A 22,753-nucleotide genomic window follows, 5' to 3' on the forward strand; every position below is an offset into this window, starting at 1 on the left:
ATGCATAATCACAAAGCTCCCTAAGCATACTGCTTGGAAGGCAATGCCTCTCCCTCATCTTGACCAGAATTAGGGGAGCTGTAATAAAGCCACATGCTGGACAAGGTGAGTGGCAACCCCTGTCCTAGGTAATGATACAACACACACACACAGGACTAAGCAGCCCATTAGGATAGAGAATTCACTTGGGAGCAGCTAGATGCACACGCAACTCTGATCAATGTAACCTGAACCTTAAGATCAAATCTTTGGGTTGCCAGATGGAGAGCAAAAGTTTGTTTTGCCACATAGGAAAAATGCCTCCTACATTATCAAACAAAGAACTGGTATTAGCCCAGGCAGTCGTTAGAAATGGCTACAAACCAGGCTGAAAGCCATGATTTGCCAACAGGAAAGTTAGCCATAAGAGCCATAGGCTCGGCCCTACCTGTTCCGAGCTGTTCTCCTCTGTGTTGGATCTCTCTACTGCTTCCAACCTCATAAAATAGCCTACCCTAGCTAGTTAAGCAATTATCTCCCCCACATGATTACGGATTAAGCTGAATCTCTGAAAAAAAAAAAAAATCAAGCCAATCCAAAACCATCTATATGCCTTCAAAATTTTCTCACAACTTCTTTTATTAAAAATGAGGACAGGCTAAGAGGAGTTCTTGTTAAAAAAAAAAAGTGACATATAATATTCATAATATTCCAGATAATACTGCAATACAATACTTTCATAGCCCAACTGAGGTTTATTCCATCTCTTACCATGAATCAGTATACAAAGAAACACAGAGCACCAAATACTAGCCATCTGATTTATTTTTTTTAAACTGTTAAACACAGAAATATCAAGAACTTTCCTACTAAGTTAACAACTGTGCTTCTCTCCAAGATATTACTCTTAACCTGGATATAACTGGTATACCTAAGAAGAGAAAGAACCTCTTTGCAGAGTACTATTTTTGCATTTATCTGATAAAAACAGTAATTCTTAGTACAGATACCTGAACCTGGGTTCCTGAAATACTTCATGATTAGAAAATTGGTATCCCTATCCCAACCTGCCTACCTGTATTAACATAGGCCTGACTTTACATTTCGTAAAATGTAAAGCATTTTTTTGCTTTCCACAAGGCTGCTTATTACTCACCTTGTTTGGAATTGTGAACGCAAGTAAGACAGTGGAGTCTCCACAAGTGTGTCACCAAAATTTAGCAGATTCAGTGAGACATTTGGCATTAATAGCATAACATTGATTTCCTGAAGGCATTGAGGACCTTCAGTTCCCATGTGAACCTATGCAAGTTGTATGGTTGGAAACACGCAGTAAATAAATGTCTCAGTCCTTCAAAAGATGGCAACTGTTAATGTTGCTATTGCAGCCATCACTGACAATCATAAAGAGACTCTGCACAGTTGACTTGTCCGGTTTCAATAAATGGATTCACTTTAAGGGAAAATGTACATTTAATTAACTGCTGGAGTGATGGCTTAATGACTTATAGCCAGCCAACCAAACAGTTAATGTTAATTCCTTGTGAAATGACTAATTCTGATCAACAAGAAAACACACACCTTTTTCATTTTCTCCAAGGTGCTCTCTAATTTTTCATCATTAAGCACTACTCTACTGAAATATTTTCTTCCAGAGGTAAACTGATACTCCTCTTTGCAATATGCATTAGAAACACACAGAGAAGTCCACTAAAAAAGGTGATTTCAACAGCACAGAGCTGCTTTAAATAATTTGCTGTCTCAGTTATATGTTATGCTATCCAATAAACCCTTGAAAAACAGGCAAAATGTAAGAGAGGTACACATTTACGATAGGCAAATACAACTGTTTCACTAATTTTTTATCTTCAGAAACCTGGATTGGTGACCTGGAGCGCTAGTTTTATCCACATCATGCATAAACTTATGCCAAAGCCTAATGAAGCAAGCAGAGCAGTTTTACTGAAGATTATGCAGATGATGCTGCAAAGCACAGTGAATGTGACAGTTCATCCCTCGAAGAAAACAAAGGGTTTTATGCATCTAAACTAAACAGAAGTTTTGGAACAGCACAGAAAGAAGTTGGTAGAACCTCGCTATAACCTACTTATAAATAACTAGGAAAGTGAGATCTTATTTGGTTTTCAACATAAGCACAAATATTAAAAGAAGATGGTAAAATTTGCTACCAAAGCTCTATTTTTGACATTAACTTCCAGCCCAATGCCCTGAAGTGCATAGTAACAGCCAAAATTCCCATTTTACCTAGCAAAAATGCAATTTTCCATACAGGTAATACCTGGTCTTTGAATAAACAGCTCCATTAATGGTGATTTTTATTTTCTGCTAGTAATCCATCTGAAATAAAATTCAGCTCCAAAGGTCTGCTGTGAAGTGACATTACATGTAATTGACAGACAACCTGACACTCAACATAAAACCTAGTGGATCTATCTGCATTTGAACACTCTTTGTCCCTATGATATCTAACAAGCAAGAGAAACATTCATATGAGCAAATCATAATTAAGGTACGGGTAACATCAACAGCTTTAACCGGTCAAGCAAAGTGCTACTTAATGTTAACTCCTTTCTCCCACATGAATTTTTATGCACAGATTATTAAATCCAGCAGAGCACTAGGAGCACGCATAAAATATCCTGTTCTGATGGAGAAATCAATCTTGCATAAATAAAGCAGTTCTTTCTCTGCTGTGTTTCGCCAAGCATTTTTTCTAGTAGAGTTGTGAAGAAGAACAAGAGCTTCATTCCCACCACCACAAATACTCCTTTTTCCATTATCTGGAAGCAAACCATTACTGTTTATCAAAGTTCCCAATACAACAACATTTCATGAGTTTTTTTTAAAGAATATTCAAGATTTACAAATACATTAAAACTTCATTAACACTAAAATGGGTTTTATTTTACATTTAATAAGTCAAATCATTCCACCAGCTTACAGAAAACATGTCACCAATCATTTATGGACATTAAGACCTGTGAGTCTGAGATCTAAAACTTTAATTAGACAAAACAGTGTGACCTATCTCTAAGTACAGCAGAGATTTATTCATCCCTTTTCTAATCACATAACATCCAAATATACATTAATTCTGTGGTGAATTCACCACTGAAAAAGTTCTGCTATACTCTGTTTTAAGAAGTAATTTCAAGGAGATTATACTTGGAAACCCCAAAGATAAAGAATGCTTTAAGATGAAGGGTAGGAGAAACAAAGTATTTTAGTATCAAAGACAAAATGAACAAAAAAAGCTGGAATACACAGACTACACAAAGATGTACACATGGCCTCCGTAGGACAAACGAGCGTTTAACAATATAGCAAAGGAAACTATAATCAAGCTTTTTTCCTCCTCCTATTCTACAAGCCCAGATGCAACCACTCTGCTCCCCCTCCTCTTAATAGCTGAGATTTCTTTCAATTTTACTGAGAGCAAGACAAACACAGTTTGCATATAGACAACTATGTAATTGCAGCAAGGGACAGTTGCATGGTCCACCAACTATAAAACACTAGAAAACTCATGGCAGTAAGAGGTCACAGACTTAACTATTCATTTATTTAAATATATACCACAGTTTTCATTTCTTCTGGTCAAATCAATATATTTTAATTGGTGCTTTCAAATGCAGTGGTCTATGAAAATGACAAAAATAATACTAGAAACGAGGCAAATACATGCCCTAGAGGCCTTTTAATTCCTGAAATCATGCTGCCCTTTTACTTGCTGTTGAAGAATGTTTGTATATTGTTTCCTTTCAAAATGCATTTCAAATCAGCTTACACTCCAGCTTATTGAAAACTTCAGTTTACGCACAAAGCTCAAAAGTGTTTAGTGCGTTCTTGGAGGAAAAAAGCACAATACAGAAAAAAGAAAAGGGAACAGTAATTTTAGTGTAATACGTATCTGTGTGCTGTGTCAGGCATATTTGAGGAAGCCATCTGTATGGCATTAGCTTCAATGAGGTTAAGGAACATAAACACTGAGCTGACATGAAAAATCAAAGCAAAAGAGCAAAGCAATACTGTTGCAACTCATGGCACACTTGGCATTCCTTACACATTTGAAGACACTGCCACCATGCAGATTCCATCTCAATGGTTGGTGTATCACTAAAATGTCATGAATTAATAACAGAGATATAGCCCACAGATGGCATATGATATGGTTTGAGATAGACTCATTTTGACAGGTGACAAAGACAACTACTCATCTCGTTATGTGAAATTAAGCACTTACGGGAATGGCAGGTGTGAACTGCCTCCTTTATACAGATTTGGAAGCATCCCATCACTCACAGAAAGTGCTGTACTAAAATCCTAGACAAATCTGGAAGCAGAGCTACTGTTAAATCTGGAAGGGAAGTAAGCGAAGGCTGAGATGCAAGCACAGTCCTCTCACAGTCTGGATGATCCACATTCCCTCCTGATTTGGCCAGAACCCCAGACACTGAATCAGAAAATGGAGTTAAAAAAATAAAGAAAAATGGAAGTATATTCAGGACAAAAATCAGTCTCTAACACTGCTCCATTAACATTAATTCATTTCAACCGGCTATACAGATGGACCCATTTTTGACTTTTTGGACTCCTATTTACCTTTTACCTACTACTACTGCTTTCATGGATTTTTTTCCAATCTTCCTTGTCCATCAGTCACTTCAAGTGGGCATAGAACTGTCTCGCTAGAGCATTAGCCAGTAACCCCATAATACAATTGTGGAGTAAGTGCCTGGAGGTTACTTTTAAAGCAGGATATACAACTTACCCACAGTTTTGTATGCATTGATTGTACTAGAGGATGATGACATTATTCGATCTAGCAGTGTGTGTACTTTTAACAGTAACTCCGTGCAAATACATATGGTTAACAGTATACAAGGTGTCTCTACTGGTGTGCACTCATTACAGGCTTTGCTAGGACTATAAAATGTTTCCTAATATTACCCTTTACTTCATCCTTAAAGTTTTCTACTATCAAAACACCTCTGAGATAAAACATTTTTCCCTGACCAACATTCATGTCCATTTACTAAAATTTTCAGCTACAAAGGTAAGATCCCAAGTTTTCCTCAATGTCAAGCATCATCAACACGTTAAGGGAGAGCAGAAACTGGAACAGGGGACAAATCTCAAAACCTTGGATTGAGACCAAAATTAACATAAGAATGCTATATATTTCATGCAGCACACAAGCAAACAGACTGCTAAGGTTGTGAAAGAGCACTCTGAAAAATACAGTACTGTCTCCTTTGGCTGGCCAGATTTTTCTTTGAAAGGAAAACTGAGTAAACCTTCTGCAACTAGACTGCAAACTCCACTAACTTCTTTCAATGTCTTAGAACCACAGACAAGAGAAACAATGTTGGGATCTCAGCTCCTTCCAGTAGTTTTAAACACAACAAATAATCCTCTATGATATCAACAGACCTCACACAGGAGACGTCCTGGTGTTGTTGCTTGTGTTCACATTGTTCTGATTCAAAGCAGCAGTGAAATACTGAAGTGAAATATCCAATAGTTCCTTCCCAGTCATGGATTTGTTCAGTCTGCAGAAGCGATTCTGGGGTGTACAAACTAGAGTAGAGTAGAGTAGAGTAGAGTAGAGTAGAGTAGAACAGAACAGAATCGAATACAATATCCCGAGTTGAAAGGAACCCACAAGAATCATCGAGTCCAACCCCTGGCACCATACAGGTCTACCCAAAAATTCAGACCATATGACTGAGAGCACAGTCCAAATACTTCTTAAACTCTGACAGGCTTGGTGCTGTGACTACGTCCCTGGGGAGCCTGTTCAGTGCGCGAAAACCCTCTCAGTGAAGAACCTCTTCCTGATATCCAGCCTGAACCTCCCCTGTCGCAGCTTGACACCATTCCCTCGGGTCCTATCGCTGGTCACTAAAGAGAACAGGTCAGCGCCTGCCGCTCCACTCCCCCTCAAGAGGAAGCTGTAGACCATGGCGAGGTCTCCCCTCAGTCTCCTCTTTTCCAGGCTGAACAGGCCAAGTGACCTCAGCCTCTCATCATACGTCTTCCCCTCGAGGCCCTTCATCATCTTAGTAGCCCTTCTTTGAACACTCTCCAATAGTTTCACATCCTTTTTGTATGGTGGTGCCCAAAACTGCACACAGTACTCGAGGTAAGACCATGCCAGCACAGAGTAGAGCAGGATAATCCCTTCCCTTGACGGACTAGCAGTGTCGTGCTTGACTCACCCTAGGAAACAGTTGGCCCTCCTGGCTGCCAGGGCACACTGCTGGCTCATATTCAGCTTGCTATCAACCAGAAACCCCAGGTCTCTCTCTGTGGGGCTTCTCTCCAGCGTCTGGTCCTCCAAATGTATATAAATATCTGAGGGGAGAGTGTAGAGAGGATGGAGCTGTCTCTTTTCAGTTGTGCCCAGTGACAGGACAAGAGGCAACAGACACAAACTGAAGCAGAAGAGATACCAGCTGAATATAAGGGGGCACTTCTTTACTGTGATGGTAAGAGACCACTGGCACAGATTGCTCAGAGAGGTTGTGGAGTCTCCTTCTCTGGAGATATTCAAAACCCACCTGGATGCCATCCTGAGCAATGTGCTCTAGGTGATCCTGCTCGGCAAGAGGTTAGAATGTATATCTTCAGATATCCCTTCCAACCTGGGCCATTCTGTGATTCTGTAATTCTGTGTTTTTAAGATGATTCTATGATGACACCACCACTTCAGGTAACCAAGAGATTCTGTTCATTTCTACCATCCTCCGCGGATAGCCAATAGTACTTGAGACGTCGATGTCCTTCTGGTGGCATGGGAGATGTTGAGATCCCTCTGCTTGCAGGGAAGGCGTTGAGGTCTTCCTGGTGGAGCGCAAGGCATCAAGGCGCTGCTGGTGGGCCGCAAGTCTTTGAGATTCTGCCAGTGACCCCCGAGAGAGGTGCTGAGGACCAGAGGCACTTGATACCCACTTGACATCAGAGCAGCATCCCACAGAAGACAAGCATCTCCACACCAGGACAGAGGTGGGCACCATGAGCCAGCCATGCCAGGAGCTGCCAGTGGAGGCCCCCAGACAAGAGACCTGCACCATTTGCCTGGGCCTGCTGGCTGACGCAGCTCGTGTGGACCCCTGCGGGCACTCCTTCTGCAGGGAGTGCATCCAGCCCTGGGCAGCCCACAGAGCCACCTGCCCGCTCTGCCGGCGGCCCATCATAGCCATCGTGAGGCTGGTGTCGCGCCCCATGTGGGATGCCTCAGCCTGCTGGCCCCGGGGAAGGTCCCAATGCAACGTGGGGTCGGGGCAGCAGCGGCAGCAGCAGCGGCTGAGCCCCTCCAGCTACAGGTCCCGCAGCGTCTCGCCCAGGCGCAGGCAGCGCAGCCCCTCCACACCACGACAGCTCGTCCACAGTTTCTCGTGGCACTGGGAGCAGGACGGGCGCAGACAGCCATGGTCTCCACTGAATGCCAAAGCTGGGGACATGTCGTGGCTGCGCAAGACCATGCAGGAGGAGCACACAACCATGCAGGACACCAGGCCAGGCCCCACAACTGAGCGGGCAGCTGGGCCTCGTCTGGGGCTGGGCTAGTGGCAGCAGCCACAATTACCGTTTCATTAAATTATTATATTATTTTTCAAAGACTCTGCCTGCAGTCACTAGTGCGGCATTACGTGGAGGGAGCTGAACACAGCCTGCCCCCACCCCACAGATTGTTTGGGGATGTTGGCTGCAGGTGGGAGAGGACAGATGGACGGAGAATGGCTGCAGGTGGTGTGCACCTGTGGGAGACTTGGGGATGGGAAGTCATTTGGGGGATGGGAAATCATCATGGGAATGGGAAAGTGTGGGTGACGGGAGCAGCCATAAAGGTGACCATGCCCTAATGGGATAAAGGCTGACAGAAAAAGTCTCCTGAACCTGAGGCACAAGAAAATGCCTGCCGGGCTGAGAACTGCTAGCCCGGGAGCCATACCACAGGGTTCAGTCCTTCAGGAACGGACTGCTCCAGCATGGGCTGCTCTCCACAGAGCAGTACAGGAAGCTTCTCAGACGAAAGAACCTTCCTTTGGGGTAAAAATCAGGCCCATTTTATACCATTTATAACTCTTACACCTAAGAAGGCATAGGACACCACCACTTCAGGTAACCAGCAGATTCTGTTCATTTCTGCCATCCTCCGTGGACAGCCAATAGCTGACGATGTTCCTGATATTCTTTAAACAACTCTTGATTTCTCATGCACGTTCCCACTTGCTTGGGCCATTTTCCTCATGCCCAGACTTTTTCACTTTCCCAGGTGATAAGTTGTTCCTCAGTTTCTTGTTGTGTCCTCCTCAATGGTCTCTTCAGGATGTCTCCAGTGCTCAGGTGTCCAGCTGCATGTCAAGGACGTCCCTGGCTCCCGGGCACAGTTCTCAGGCCAAAGGCCGAGCTCCCAGCCTGGACCCCAGCCTGGCAGACATTGCTCCTGTCAGTGTGGAGCAGTCATTTCACGTCAGCATCTTCTCACAACAGTCAGGTTATTTCTGTAAGTGCTGTCATCAGGGGCACCCCAAGAGCCTTGTGATGTCACCCCAGAGTCACTGTCACCCTATGGCCTCACAAAAGGCAGCTGGCCATAAGTGCCCCGAGCATCCAGCCTGCATCGAGTCTGGCTGGTGGCACTCGACAGGTCGAGACCCCACTGCTAGAGCGGGAGATTTGGATGTGTTTCTAGTGGAAGGCGTGACGTCGAGGTCATTCAGGTGGCACGTGAGACGTCACGGTCCTTCCTGTGGCACGAGAGACGCGAGGTCCTTCTGGGTGGCAGGTGAGGCACCCCGGTCCTTCTGGTGGGACTTGAGATGTCAAGGTCCTTCTGGTGGAACGCGAGACTTCGATGTCCTTCTGGGGGCATGTGAGATGCTGAGGTCCCTCTCGTTGTAGGGAAGGCATCCAGGTCCTTCTGGTGGGGCGCAAGACGTTGAGGTGCTCCTGGTGGGATGTGAGTCCTTGAGGTTCTGCTATTGACCTGCTAGGGAGGTGCTGAAGACCAGAGGCGCTTGATACCCACTTGACATCAGAGCAGCGTCCCACAGAAGACAAGCATCTCCACACCAGGACAGAGGTGGGCACCATGAGCCAGCCATGCCAGGAGCTGCCAGCGGAGGCCCCCAGACAAGAGACCTGCACCATTTGCCTGGGCCCGCTGGCTGACGCAGCTCGTGTGGACCCCTGCGGGCACTCCTTCTGCAGGGAGTGCATCCAGCCCTGGGCAGCCCACAGAGCCACCTGCCCGCTCTGCTGGCGGCCCATCGTAGCCATCGTGAGGCTGGTGCCACCCGCCCGATGCGACGCCTCGGCCCGCCGGCCCCGGGGAAGGGCCCAACACAATGCGGGGCCAGGGCGGCGGCAGCAGCAGTGGCGGCGGAGCCCTTCCAGCTACAGGTCCCGCAGCGTCTCGCCCAGGCGCAGGCAGCGCAGCCCCTCCACACCACGACAGCTCGTCCACAGCTTCTCGTGGCACTGGGAGCAGGACGGGCGCAGACGGTCCTGGTCCCCACTGAACACCAACGCCGGGGACACATCGTGGCTGGGCAGGGTCACGCAGGAGGAGCCAGGGAGTGGCGACTACGCTGGCCGCCAGGCTGGGCCCCGAAACTGAGCGGGCGGCTGGGCCTCGCCTGGGGCCGGGCTGGTGGCAACAGCCACAATTACTGTTTCATTAAATTATTATTTTTCAAAGACTCTGCCTGAAGTCACTGGTGCAGTGTCATATGGAGGGGGCTGAACGCAGCCTTCCCCCACCCCACAGATTGGTTTGGGGATGTCAGCTGCAGCTGGGGGAGGACGGATGGACGGGGAATGGCTGTGGGTTGTGTGCACCTGTGGGAGACTTGAGGATGGGTAACTAAAATCACTTTGGAGGAAATCAGAGAAGTACAATGACCATGTTCCGTACCCCTATTAGGAGCAGAGGGATTCAAACGACACATCCTTTAAGGATGTCTGTCCCATGTGTAGTGGGAAAGTTTAGTTGAGGGGATTAGATTTTGAAGTACAAATTTCAAAATGTATATAATGTAGATATAACAGCTTCTCTACCAAATTCTTCAATTTCCTGTTTTGTTCCTATTGCCCCATATGAATTCTTAATGTAAACCCATACATCACTTACAGCTGAACAAAACAGCAGAGAAAAACGTTTAGTGTAGTTTAAAGGCTCTTCTCCTAATGACTTAGCGCAGGATGCAGTCTGTCAAATATTTTGGAACATTTTAAAACATTGCATGGTTCTCAGTAATTCTTTCTTTACAAACAACTTCCAAGTGAATGCTGAATTTATCATTTGGAAACATGTGGTTACTTCTCATCCCAAAACAGTTCATGCTACATACATGCCTAAATACACATGGCACTGTTACAACCGTACTTACTGAATCAAAACCTCAAAGTGCTAAGTTACATCAGAACATACCATACAAGTATATTAATGATCTTCATGGAATAACAGCCTCTCTTGAAACAACTAACCTCTTTAAGGACAGATGTGCATTTACCTGACAGCAATATCTGAAGCCACTGGGTATGCTCAGTATTTTAGATCACGTATAAACTGAAACTGACTCCCTATCTTTAACAAACCTGAGTTTGAATGACCACAGGCTCAGGCCCCCAGATCTACCAAGCCTTGCAGCATAAAAGCCTGAAGGCCAGTTACAGATACACACCAATTTCCTTTGTCCCTCCTCTGCTCCAGTCCCACCACTCGTGGCCCAGGAGAAGCTGTCCTCCTCCTCCTTTTCCTCCTCCCCAGCCTCTCATGCTGGCCTCCAGCATCAGCTGGAACATCAGCAAAGCTGTTGGCTGGCAGTTCTTGGCAGATAGTAAGAGACTGTCTCCCAGATTCAGAGGCAGATGAAACACTCCCAGGATGAGTGGCATTTCTGCTCCTCTGGTTTTATTTCCAGGGAACTCCTGAGTGAGTGTGGGCACTACACTAATGAGTCAAAAGACTCACAGGGCCAAAGTCTAGCTGCAGACCTGGTCTTATAGTCAGTACAGTAGAAATATTGTTCAGCTTACACAGATCCCTGATCACAGCCCCATCAACCGTACAGTTTCAAAGCAGACAGTATCTCAGAATATACTTATGAAATAATTTTATTTTTTTAGTGCAGTGGTGGGAAATCAAGAACCTGTAAGCACTTTTTGGAACTTACAAATAAATTTCTATCTATAAGAAGCTTAATAACCAGCTTATCAAAAAGTGGGTTAAATATCTTTCAGTGAAAGAATTTGCTATTCCAACTATCCACATAAAATATATATAGAATGAAAAAGTCATATTATTTTAGTCAGAGGATACAATCTATTTTCCTGACAGCCAGGAAAGATACTCCTTAACGTGTAGCTGAAGTCCCCCATGCCTCGCTTCACAACACAAAGAATATAAGCCAGGCATTTTTCAAAGGAACAAGGTGTGTGGCAAGGGCAGCAAAAAAACCCCTCATGATATCTCCCCACCCCTCTATTTTTAAGGTGCTAGAACAGTATGTGCAACTTACACTTCAATTGTGTATGATGTGATACATTTTTAATTTTTAGTCTTTTACTCAGTCATCAGTCTTTTTAATCACAGGCACAACTTCACGCTCATTCACTGAAGAGATTAGCGTTGTCAGTGTGGCCTAAGGAATTCTTTGCTTCTAATGCAGCTGCACCATCTACAACTCACAGTATTAATCTACACATCCCTGTTCTTTTTATTTCCCATCTCCTCCCATCCAGAGAAGTGACAGGCACAGAAACTCCAGCAAAGAGGAGAAGAAACCTATAAATTCCACACACACAATTAAGCCAGTGACCAGAGACTGAAATCCATGTTTACTTAAAGGAAAATAGATATTTGTGAAATGTTTTTTGATACTAATGGAGTTCATGCAATACTACAAATCAGTATTTAAAAAATATACATAAAGTCTTTGGAAACTGGTAGTTTTAAAACACTTAAAACTCGGAGTGTTGTTGGACAAAACAAATGTATTCATACCAACTTTGTTATTAGTTTTGGCGTTTATAAGAGTAATACAGTCACAAAGCTAGCAAAACATTTTATCTGCAGGTAAGCTCGAATGAATCTGGCAAAAACTGCAAATGAAGCAAAACTGTTGCTGTTAGGATATGTCACTAGGGAAGAAAGTCCAGTTCTTAGAATCAATTTATGCTTTTAATGACTGCTGCTTCTTTATGCCATTTATCAGATGTGTTCATTAGTAAAGTGATATAAATCCTTGACTAGCAGCTGCATACATACAGTTGCATGTAATTGCTACAAAGTTCTGATTTCTCAAGAAGATACACAAGACTGGAACAATTTTTTCCTCCTCATTGGACACCAGAAAAATGACACACAATGCATACATTTTTCCCACACTTTTTTTTTTTCTCAGAAAGCCAAACATTGTTCCAGTTAGCAACACGCCATCTAACAAAATAAATTAATCAAATGCAGCTCGCTTTTATAACCATTATTGAAAGATATTTACAACCCATAAAATAGCTTCATAGCTTTCTTAGGAGATAACAGAACTACATCTGGATTTTATCCTAATCAACTGACATGAAGGTTAATCAACTTCTCATTTAATTTCTTTTGTTTTTGTTTTTTTAATTTTTAAACAAATTGCAGTTTTACCTTTTCTTCAACCGGAAAGTTAAAAGCACATTCCCCATAAAAAGTTTTTTTTATTCTGGTAAAAATGAATACAGGAGATTGCCAACGTTCCCTAGTGATCTTTCATAGATACAAACTTGGAAGAAGGGGGGTAGACAGAAAAACAGAAGGTAAAAAAAGCTGTACTTATTTAGTTTGACAGATGATCAGAATTATTTCACCAAATTACAAGGCTCAAGAATTCTTGGACATACATGAAACATATAAATGTGATTAAATCATCCTTCAAAATCTATGAAACTGAAGAGGACAAGCAACAGCAGATGTTGCTATTGTACAAAAAAAGCTGGTGTACACATAATGCATGTTTTGCATGGCAATATTCAAGACGTACATTTTCAATAGGCCTTCATGAATTCCTTTTGCTCTGCCATCACACTTAAAGATTCATTTTTAAAGAAATTAGAGTCCTTTCCATAATATGAGTCAGGTCAGGGAGAGTCCTAACTACTTTGTAGAAAAGTGAGAAACAGGAAGATTAGAGATCACAAATCATTCACAGTTTGTGACATCCTCAGTGTAAGATTACAACTGATTGAAGGAATGCAATCTACCTTTTGTCTTGCTCAAATTATATGAAATTAAAACAACTACAGTACCCCTTAGCTGGGCAGAGCATTTTTTTTTAAGCAGCTGCTGGAAATAAGAAAATCACTCTGAAACTACTCATTAGGTAAGCAGCAGTGATAAAAGAAGCAGTCTATACCAAAACATATTTTATACTAGGTGTTAAAATGAAAGCAAAGACAATGACAGTGAAAACTGCTAGAAGCCTTACTTGCATTTGTATAAGATGCTGAAAATGTTAAAATTAAAAAAAGAGCAAAAACTTATGATGAATATGAGAGCACAAGACAGAATGCAACGGTCTAAGAAACACAACGAATCCACTTCTAATCAGCATGTTTTTAAAGGTTCTGTCTTAGTGAAGTGTATGACAAAGCAAAGAATGAAAGAAGAGCCTGAGAAGTTTCTTGAGACTTTTCTCCAGCTTGCATTCTTTAGCTGGTGAAGTGAAAAACTGCTTATTCCTATCAAGATAAGATTCCTTGCTTTAACGGGGAAAGGTGCAGCATCATTATCATTGTGGAAGAGGAAGCAGTGGTGGTGTTCAGGTGAAAAAATACCATCCTTTGCATCTTAAGAAAATCTAAGTGCAACTTTTAATTCTATAATATCTTAGGAAAAGCAGCATGGAACCAACTATTTATTGGGATATTGCTGAAAAAGATGGCTACAAAACTTACCTTAATCTATAACCTTCCCTGATTTTTCCCTGTCTTCAAAGTTAGATTCTCTCTTTGAATGTTTCTTATGCATTTCAATAAATTTATTTAGTGACAGAATCCAACTAAACCAACCCAAGTTTGAGACAAAGCTCTTGTTTCATGCTTCACATACATACAACATTCTTTCAAATTCACATTGTTGTGCACGTTGTTGTTTATAATCTCATTGAACTACGTCGTTACAAAATTTTCTTATGCAGGTATACATTTAATTTTCCATGTCTTCTTATGGACGCTCTGCACACACTCAGAATAGCATTGACATAGGATTATGAATACGTTGTTGAGCAAGGCCAGCATATGGCTTTTCTGGAAGTGTTCATCTGAGAAGTAGCAGGAAGACAACTTTAATCCCATAGTCCATTGCCTCCTAATGACATTTCTTTTAGTTCTTGAAAACACTAAACATGTACATAAGCCCAAAATCACTATAATGAAGGTCCACAGGTCAGAGACCTCAGTAATATTATCATTCCAAAAAGATTTGAATATCTTATTATCTGGATAACTTGCTGTGTCAGGCAAATGGCTTAACACCATTAGTGTAATTCTATAAATTTACCTGCAGTAATTTTTTAAGCTACCACTTAAAATGAAAATGTACTTTGTGCAGGGTTCCACACTGACTTGATCAACGAATGTCTAATGTATAAATAATTTTCTGTTCTTTCTTACCTCCAGATGCTCTAAAATATAGGGAGGATTTGTCATGCCAAGCCTTAGCATAGCTCCCTCAGGAATAGCTTCAACCAGCTTCCACAGAAGCGTCGGGAGGTCTGTGCCAATGTCTCTGCCATAAGCCCCTGTGTCTTCACTGGTCAGCCATATCTCGCAAACACCCTCTGTGAATAAAAGAAAGAGATAATTAACAAATCTGTTTTAGAGCTGTTTATTTTATCATACAGCTGCTCACTCTGCTTAATGCAGTATTTCACAAGGCTATTATGCAGCCAGACTGGGTATTCAATTGCAAGGGGGAGGGAAGGAGGAGGAAGGCTTATCCCATGGGTACCAGTGGGTTATTAAGTTCATTTTATGAGCACAAGAGTGCTACAACAATGCTGTAAATTATCATTGCTGTGGAGTGATTAACATTCACAGCCAATGACTAATTCTGTGCTGCTTCTACAGCAAGTCAGTCAAGTCTAGTACTCTGCTCTATTTTTTGAGCCTAATTCATTCAACACCACAAGCGACTTTACCCAGGCAAAGAGTCTGCATTAATGGTTGTTACTAGCAGTCAACTTATTAAGTGGTAAACTTCCAATAAGCAAAAATAGCTCTAAAGCACAGTAACTAACAGTACACTCCTGGCATAACTACTAAAATCTTGTATTCTTTAAATGATACAATTATCAATATAATATTAAGATTGTATTAAAAAGGGTTAGTTGCCACCTCATGACTAAGTGATAGTGTTGGAAAAGTGTTAACAGCCAGGAAACAGGTTTATTTTCCACCAGTCAGGGCCTTAGGAAGCAGTATATTTGATTTGTATTGTAAAGAGTATTGACCTTGAACACTGAAATTTGGTAATATCCTCTTGCTCAAAGAGGGGAAAGATTGCACCACCCTTTAATAATAGCTGAAAGCAACAAGGTTTCATGCAGCCACTTCTATCAGTCTGCCCAGCTTTCATCCTTTTTGTAATGCAACCCAACTCCACCCCCTCACTACCCCAAAGCAAAAAAATAAGCAAATGAAAATAGGGTGGCTGAGAGGAAGACTCCTGTGATTCCCAGTGAGATAAGATACCACTAACTTGATGAAGGGCTAGATTTCTAATACAGATGATGAGCCAGTAAAAAAACAAACAACAACAACAAAAAAACACATCCAAACACAAGAAGGTGCATAATTTGTCAAAGCAGTCTTCATGAAACTTCATCAAAGCACCCTCTGGACTAGTAGAGAACATATCACAAAATATGAATGTTTATAATATAAAATATATATTTAAGGTGAGGAAAATGCAAACAACTACGTGGAATTAAATCACGTAAGTGATAAAACCAGAAAAACAATTTTTACAAAACTGTAAACTCAAGACTGCCATTCAAACTCACCCTGTAACAATAAAGGTGGACAGAAGGCTATGTTGAGCAAAGATAATTCTGTTTGTTTCAAAAGGTTTTCAGGGTCATTTATTTAGAGCAACAACAACAGCAACAAAAAAGTAAAGGTAAACCAAGAAACTCATTGCTTAAGATTTGCTTTAACAATAATTTAGTGAGACAGATGTGCAGCTCTGTTGTTTTAAGAGGCCTAGAGGAACATATTTTTGAAGCGGTGTTCTTGATTATCCAACTTCCCATCACAACCTTGCAGTTACATTCAGGCAGAGCTCCCCAGTGCCCAATCAGCTAAGCAGAACTTGCCAGCGTATACAATCACACCTTGGATTCCACTGCTGTTGCTGATGTTTTTCAGAACTGCTTTTCACAACAGCCAGTGCTATGCTATGAAATGTATTCTGAGGTTCACCACCTGGTCTACGTTTTCCCGAGTTACGGAAAAAGCCAATGAATTATGTATCGACTACATTTTAAAAACAAGAGAAACATAAATGATATAAATGATGGCTAATGTCCTGCTGTGCTTTTTATATCAGTTTCCAACAGCCATCATAACACTGAAAAACAATAATTCAGTTGCTGTTTTTCTACTGTAACAGAGTAACTCTCATTTTTAAACTTTCAATCTAAATGGTTGCATGGGGCATTTTTTGCATGAGCATGGCTGATGGAATACTGCCTCTCGGTCACCAGCTGAACGTTGAGGAAAAAGAATAAATCACTGGCTAGGAATGGAAATAACATTCACAGGGAAAACAACAGCAAGCTTTTAAAGCTGCATAGGTGGGGACCATTAGCCCCCTGGTGGGCTGAAACTTCAAATTAAATCACATGAAGAGGAAGCAGCTGTAAGAGTAAATCAGCAACAACACGAATAACTGTCTCATCTGCTCTCCGATCAGGGTGTTGAACAACAAGCAATGGGAATAATTCATGCTGAGAAAGCCAAGGATGTAGTCTTACTATGTGGAGGAGGGGGGAGAAAACCCGTATTTTAGAAGAACGTTCACTTCCCAATTTCAGGCTGACAAAATGGACCTTCACATCCTGAAAGCTGCTATCGGTGCTAAGTATTCACAAACAGGGGAAATGAACTAAGTGCATAACTGTGGTGATACAGGCTTCGTGTCAGCTGTTGGTAGGCTGGTTATTCAAGCCCTCTGCATCCTGAGTTTAGGAGACTCTACTTAAACTGAGCAAGAAAACAGCAGATCTCCCAAACACTCTTCTTAATAAAGTGAACCAACGCTTAATTTTTTCACTCAACCTTTGCCCCTCCGCACTCCAGACCTATGTAGGAAGCTATTCAAATCCACTGTCTAACCATGTGTTTGTTGTTGTTGTTTTTTCCTTTCTTTTGCACTGAACCTCACTAGCTCATTCACTATTCTGTTATTTGATAATTTTGGTGCTAATAAAAGCAAGCTGATTTTGTAAACAAGAAAATTGATCCAAACTACAGAGTTCAGATGTGCAAATTTGGAGCATTCGCTGCAGTATTAAGGTCAACTATCGTTATATTCAAGTAATTACAAGTCTGTCTTTGGTCACAGAGCATAGTTTATTCCTCACTCTGCCATTACCACCCAGCACAAGAGTAGCTTCAACAGCTGGATTCCAATCTGTGCTCTCTTATAATTGGAGATGACTGAGAATGAAAAATGTTGGAAAACAAAAAGTTTCCAAGTAAATGAAGGAGATTCTGAGACTATTCCTTCTCCAACATCTCATAAAGAATACTCATTCCTGATTATCCGAATTGCATTTTCTTTTCTGGGGGTAGTCTAAACAATTCTTGTGGTAAAGAGAAGGAGAAATCCTGAAATTGTCACTTTTATGAGATATGTCATTTCTGTTTTAAAGACCACTTGAAATGATTCATTTCTTTAATAGCAATAAAAAAAAATCTAGAGCTTTATATTTCACTTTATTTTCATGCCACTGTAGTAAACACTTTTCAGCAGGAGCACATAGCTTTGAAATTGAAGCAAAATCTACTCCATCTGAAAAATAAATTTACTTCAATCTACAGAACCATCTGAAGATGTTAAAATATCAGATACTAATCCTTCTGAAATTCTATTTGTTAGCCTGCTGTACTTTTGTACAAATCAAACTCAATTGCAAAAACCCCTTCTTTTTTCTTCTCCTTCCCTTCTTCTCATTTTTCTCTGTCCTGACAGATTTTGTAATGTGAACAGGAGTGCCTTCTCCAGCAGCACAATTCTCTGCAGGCTGCCACGGCAGGAGACCCCCAGCTCTGACCTCCTCACTATTCCACATATGTTTATCAATAACTGCCTGACCTCCTTGCTATTCCTTCTCCAACAGCGAATTCTTACGGCAGCCTGCCGTGCTGTACAGACCACAGAAATACCTCTCCCACTGTACCACAGAAATCTGTAAGACCATCTGCCAAGGGGAGGTCTGTCTGAAATGTTTGTCAGAAACTGCCTGCAGACTTGAGGACAATCCATTCAAAGCTGCCATTCCTGATCACACCCTTAGAATTAAAAAAATCATAGCCAAAGAAAGAGAAAGGCTTGGAAAAATCAAATTCATTTTACATGTGCTTGTTTTTCAGAATGAGCTTACCCTACATAAATTCATTTTCTTTTCCATTATTTGAATTTCCCCTCAGTTACTTCTCTCCATTTATATATATTTTTTTAATTTACTTTTTTTCAGCATGGATTTTACAAGGACTATTTACACACGACACCAGGACATGTGCCCAACTACTTTGCTGCATCAGTGCCCTAACTGAACAACTATGAAGACATTTATGTACATACCATATAACTGTATCAACCTGAATATAATGCATGTTTAAACAGAAACTGAGCTCTGTAGGAATCAAATTCCTTCTATACTTCTGAAATACTCTGCAAGCATTGATTCAGCTTCAAGAGTTCAAGTCCTCTTAGACAGGCAGCCCAATCTCATGGATCACACCACTGAAAGATCCCACATCAGAGACTTCCAGGAAGATTAGATCAACCTCAGAGCAACTCACTGGTACCAACGGACATTTGGAAGGGCTAATAACTTCCATTTCACCAAGAAAGTGATATTTGACCTGTATATGAAGAAATTCCATAGCAGAGAGAGAATGCAGTTCCACACAAAAAATCCTGTACAAACATACCCTATCCCAGACCCCAAAAGCTATTTGCAGCTAATTGCTGCAATTAGAAATTGCAGGATATCTGCCATCAGATGATGAAAAAAGTAGACCAATAAAAAATACAGGTGTAGGTACAGAGCTGGTGAAAGAAGCAAGATGTCAGGCTACGACGTAAAGCAGCAATATTTTTTTCCATCCTTTGGAAAACGTAGGTTGGCACTGCAGCTCTGCTCCTGACACACACACACGTCCCATCACAATCTCACTTTCACCTGGACGGACAAAGCTCTAGGTAAGTGTATCACAGCCTAACTTTCTACGGGATCCTTATTAGGCCCAAGCATATTTCCTCTTCTCAAAGATCTGTTCTTTACACTCTTCTGGGCAGTCCTAAGGAAGTGAAAGATGATTTTCCACTTTTGTTTTCTTAATGCCAGCCACATTCACTGGGGAACATGATTAGTAACTGCCAGCGAGACCTTGTACCATGGATGATTGCCCTGTGAGCCCGGCAGTCCAGCAAATTCTATCAGCCACCTTATCATCGCCTTATCCAGTCCATATCTCACCCATATGTAGGAATATTACAGGAAACTACGCTGAAGTCTTTGCTAAATTCACAGTAAAACAACAAAACAAAACAAACAAAAGACCTCCACAGCTTTCCCCTCCTCCGCACAGCCAGACATCTTATCAGAGAAGGCAGTCACGCATCGTTTGCCGCTGGTAAATCTACGCGAGGTGATCCCAGTCACCTCCTTGTCCTTCACGTGCCTAGAAGTGGCTTCCAGAAGGGTTTGCCCTGTGTGCTTCCCAGAGACTGAGGATCAGCTGCCCCATAGTTCTTTACGTTCTCCTTCCTGCCCTTCTTGAAGTGCAGCGTGACATTTCCTTTTTTCCAGTCATCTTTTCCCCTGATTGTTGTGACCTTTGGATGATGAGAGAGAACAGCCTCGTAATGACACCAGCCAGCACTCTCAGCACACTCGGATGCCTCTCATTGCAGGATTATTTCTATTACTTCTGGATGTCGGTCTGCAGTTGCAGAAACTGCTGTTATGTTTCATAAGTGCTTAGTTCAGTACAAGCCTTAAAGCAGTTGTGGTTTCTGCTGCCCACAGGATGATATATATATTAGAAATGAAAACGCTAACTTTTATGGCCTACATATTTTTGAGAATGAATGTGTTCGAGAACTAAGATGAAGTGAAACTCACTAAAATACTACAAAAGGAAATACAGAAGGAAGGGTATCATTCATTCTACTACATCTAGACTAAGTGACACTGACTCAGATTATTCCACCTACGCAGGATAACGCATTACTTTAAAAGTACAATATTCAACAACATCACTTGAGAAGATTCTGTTTGGCAGTGTTGTCTGATAACCTGGAAGAACGCGGCCTACTACATTTAGTACAAAATTCAAGATGATTTTTTTTTTCCTCCTTTTCACAATGCTTACTTTAAGTAAAGGTTTGGACACACATACAATTTAGGATGTTATGAATTTATGGCTACACATTAGTACATATTCATGGCATGAAATTGTCGGACTATATAAACATGAACTTGATTTTAAAGTTTGTCTACCATAGACTTGACTTCAGTAATTAGAACAAATTCCTGATGCTACAAATTTCTGGAATGAAGATTGGGCTATATTTGCAAATTCCATAGCAGATGAATTAATCACACCTTGGACCTGCTTAACTCTTCTGGCAACTGTTTTTTCAAAAGTATGAAATGTGTCTTGACTTTCAGTTACATTTTATTTTTACAAAAAGTAAAATGTGCTATCTCGTTTACTTATGTAGTAAATTGAAATTGGAGCTTAAATGCAGTTCAATGCAAAGCAGTTCAAGATATAATACAAAGCTATTTCAATGAAAATGTGTTAATCTTTTTTAAAAACTACAATTCATATATTTTTCTGCCTCAAAGTGCACTTAGATTTGTTGTGTGATTTTACGTAACATATGAAGTCTAGTCAGGGCTAGACCAAAGTAAAAAACAAAACAAAACAAAACAAAAAACCAACCAACCAAAAACCAAATGACAAAAAACCCAACCACCACCACTACCAACCACCACCAAGAATGAGGACTGCAAAACATTTTGGCTTTGTACACAATTGAAAAAAAAAAAAAAAAAAAAAAAGAAACAAAACCAAAACTACCCCCCTGCCCTCACACAAAACAAGCATATGCACAGGCTTCTACTACCACCTTTTGCATTAATTTTTAGGATTACTTTGGGGATTTTAGTGAAACAACCACACAGTGAAAGAAAGAGTTCTGGCCCAGCTACCTATTTATTCTTTAATATTCAGCAGTCTAACTTTAAAGTAAGGACACTCTACCATCCACTTTATATTTAAATAGATGTGAAGTGTAGTAGAAGAATCGAATGACCATTTGCTTAATGGTGGCTTTCTATTTTATCTCGTGTGGTTATGGAAGTGGAAGCTACAAAGAGATTTATTTAAAGATTTCCTTTTCAAAAGCCATGCATCTGAAAGATGAAACTGTTTAGAACATTAATTCAGTGAATTTGCCTATTTATCTAAAAACATTAAATGAAAGTTTCATTTGCAACAGCTAAAATTTTCTTTTCAAACAAGTGTTAGAGCTGGGAGAGGGTAGCAAGAATTTGAGGACTAATAGCAAAACCACAACCGTTTCTTTTGCTAATGTTTCGCCATCAAGGCATTTACAATGGAAGTTTACTACCTGTGGTTGTTGTAGGGTTTAGCAGTTTGACAATTCATATCAAATACTGTTTGTTTTGCTCATCTCTTTAGTAACGAGCAAAATAAAGTATTTTGATAAAACAAGCCTAGTATCTGAAATTGTTGCCCTTTAATAAAACGATAATTCAAGTTCAACTGAAGAAGAAATAAGAATGCCTCTGAAAGTAACAAAGCATGGTTAAAATCATTTCTTCTTCCTATGCTATTAATAGCAAAAAAATATTTAGTAATAGAGTGTTCCCAATCAAAAGCATGCAGCAGATAGGGCCAACTGATCATTAAATACCAAAGAAACCATAATAGGTTTCTCTGTTCCACAAAGCAAACCCTTGTCCTTGCTAATAAAAGAGGTCATTCAACCCCTATAGGGCCCTCTGTTCCTAATAGCCTAATGCTTGAGCATAAACCAGCAGCCCTGTCTTGCCCGATTTGGAGCTATAGTACTTTTAGCAAAGGGGAGAGGAAGGCGGGGAGGAAAAGAAACAGTATAATAGGTCACTTGCTGCTGCAAACAGCATGATAGCTAAATTATGAGTCCAGTTTCATTCTGCTAGAACAAGAGAGACTCCAAAGGGCATCAAGACAGACAGTCCGCAGAAGTTAGCTCAGCGCCAGCACTGCAGCATTATGCATCTTGCTTTCAAGGAGGATTAATGATACCATACATCATGATCATAAATTGGGTTTTGTAGTCAATTTGAAGAGAAAGGGGAAGAAAACATTTAAAGAAAATTGGAGGGGAAAAAAACGTAGTTGAATTTCATGAGTTGATCCTAGTTCTCAGGCTGAGGGAAGAGGAAGCTGTTCC

At 41.2% G+C, this 22,753-nt stretch overlaps 1 protein-coding gene across 2 annotated transcripts in view; it reads right to left on the minus strand.

The window, feature by feature from the left end:
* Window positions 1-22,753, minus strand: part of CDKAL1 (CDK5 regulatory subunit associated protein 1 like 1) — a 434,256-nt gene that overhangs the window by 151,903 nt on the left and 259,600 nt on the right. For both annotated transcript variants that reach the window (XM_040546176.1, XM_040546177.1), the window contains one exon: window positions 14,665-14,831. In XM_040546176.1, coding sequence (XP_040402110.1) covers window positions 14,665-14,831 — 167 coding nt within the window. The remainder of the gene's footprint in view (window positions 1-14,664; window positions 14,832-22,753) is intronic.

The sequence above is a fragment of the Cygnus olor genome, chromosome 2, assembly GCF_009769625.2.
Source record: "Cygnus olor isolate bCygOlo1 chromosome 2, bCygOlo1.pri.v2, whole genome shotgun sequence".
NCBI lineage: Eukaryota > Metazoa > Chordata > Aves > Anseriformes > Anatidae > Cygnus > Cygnus olor.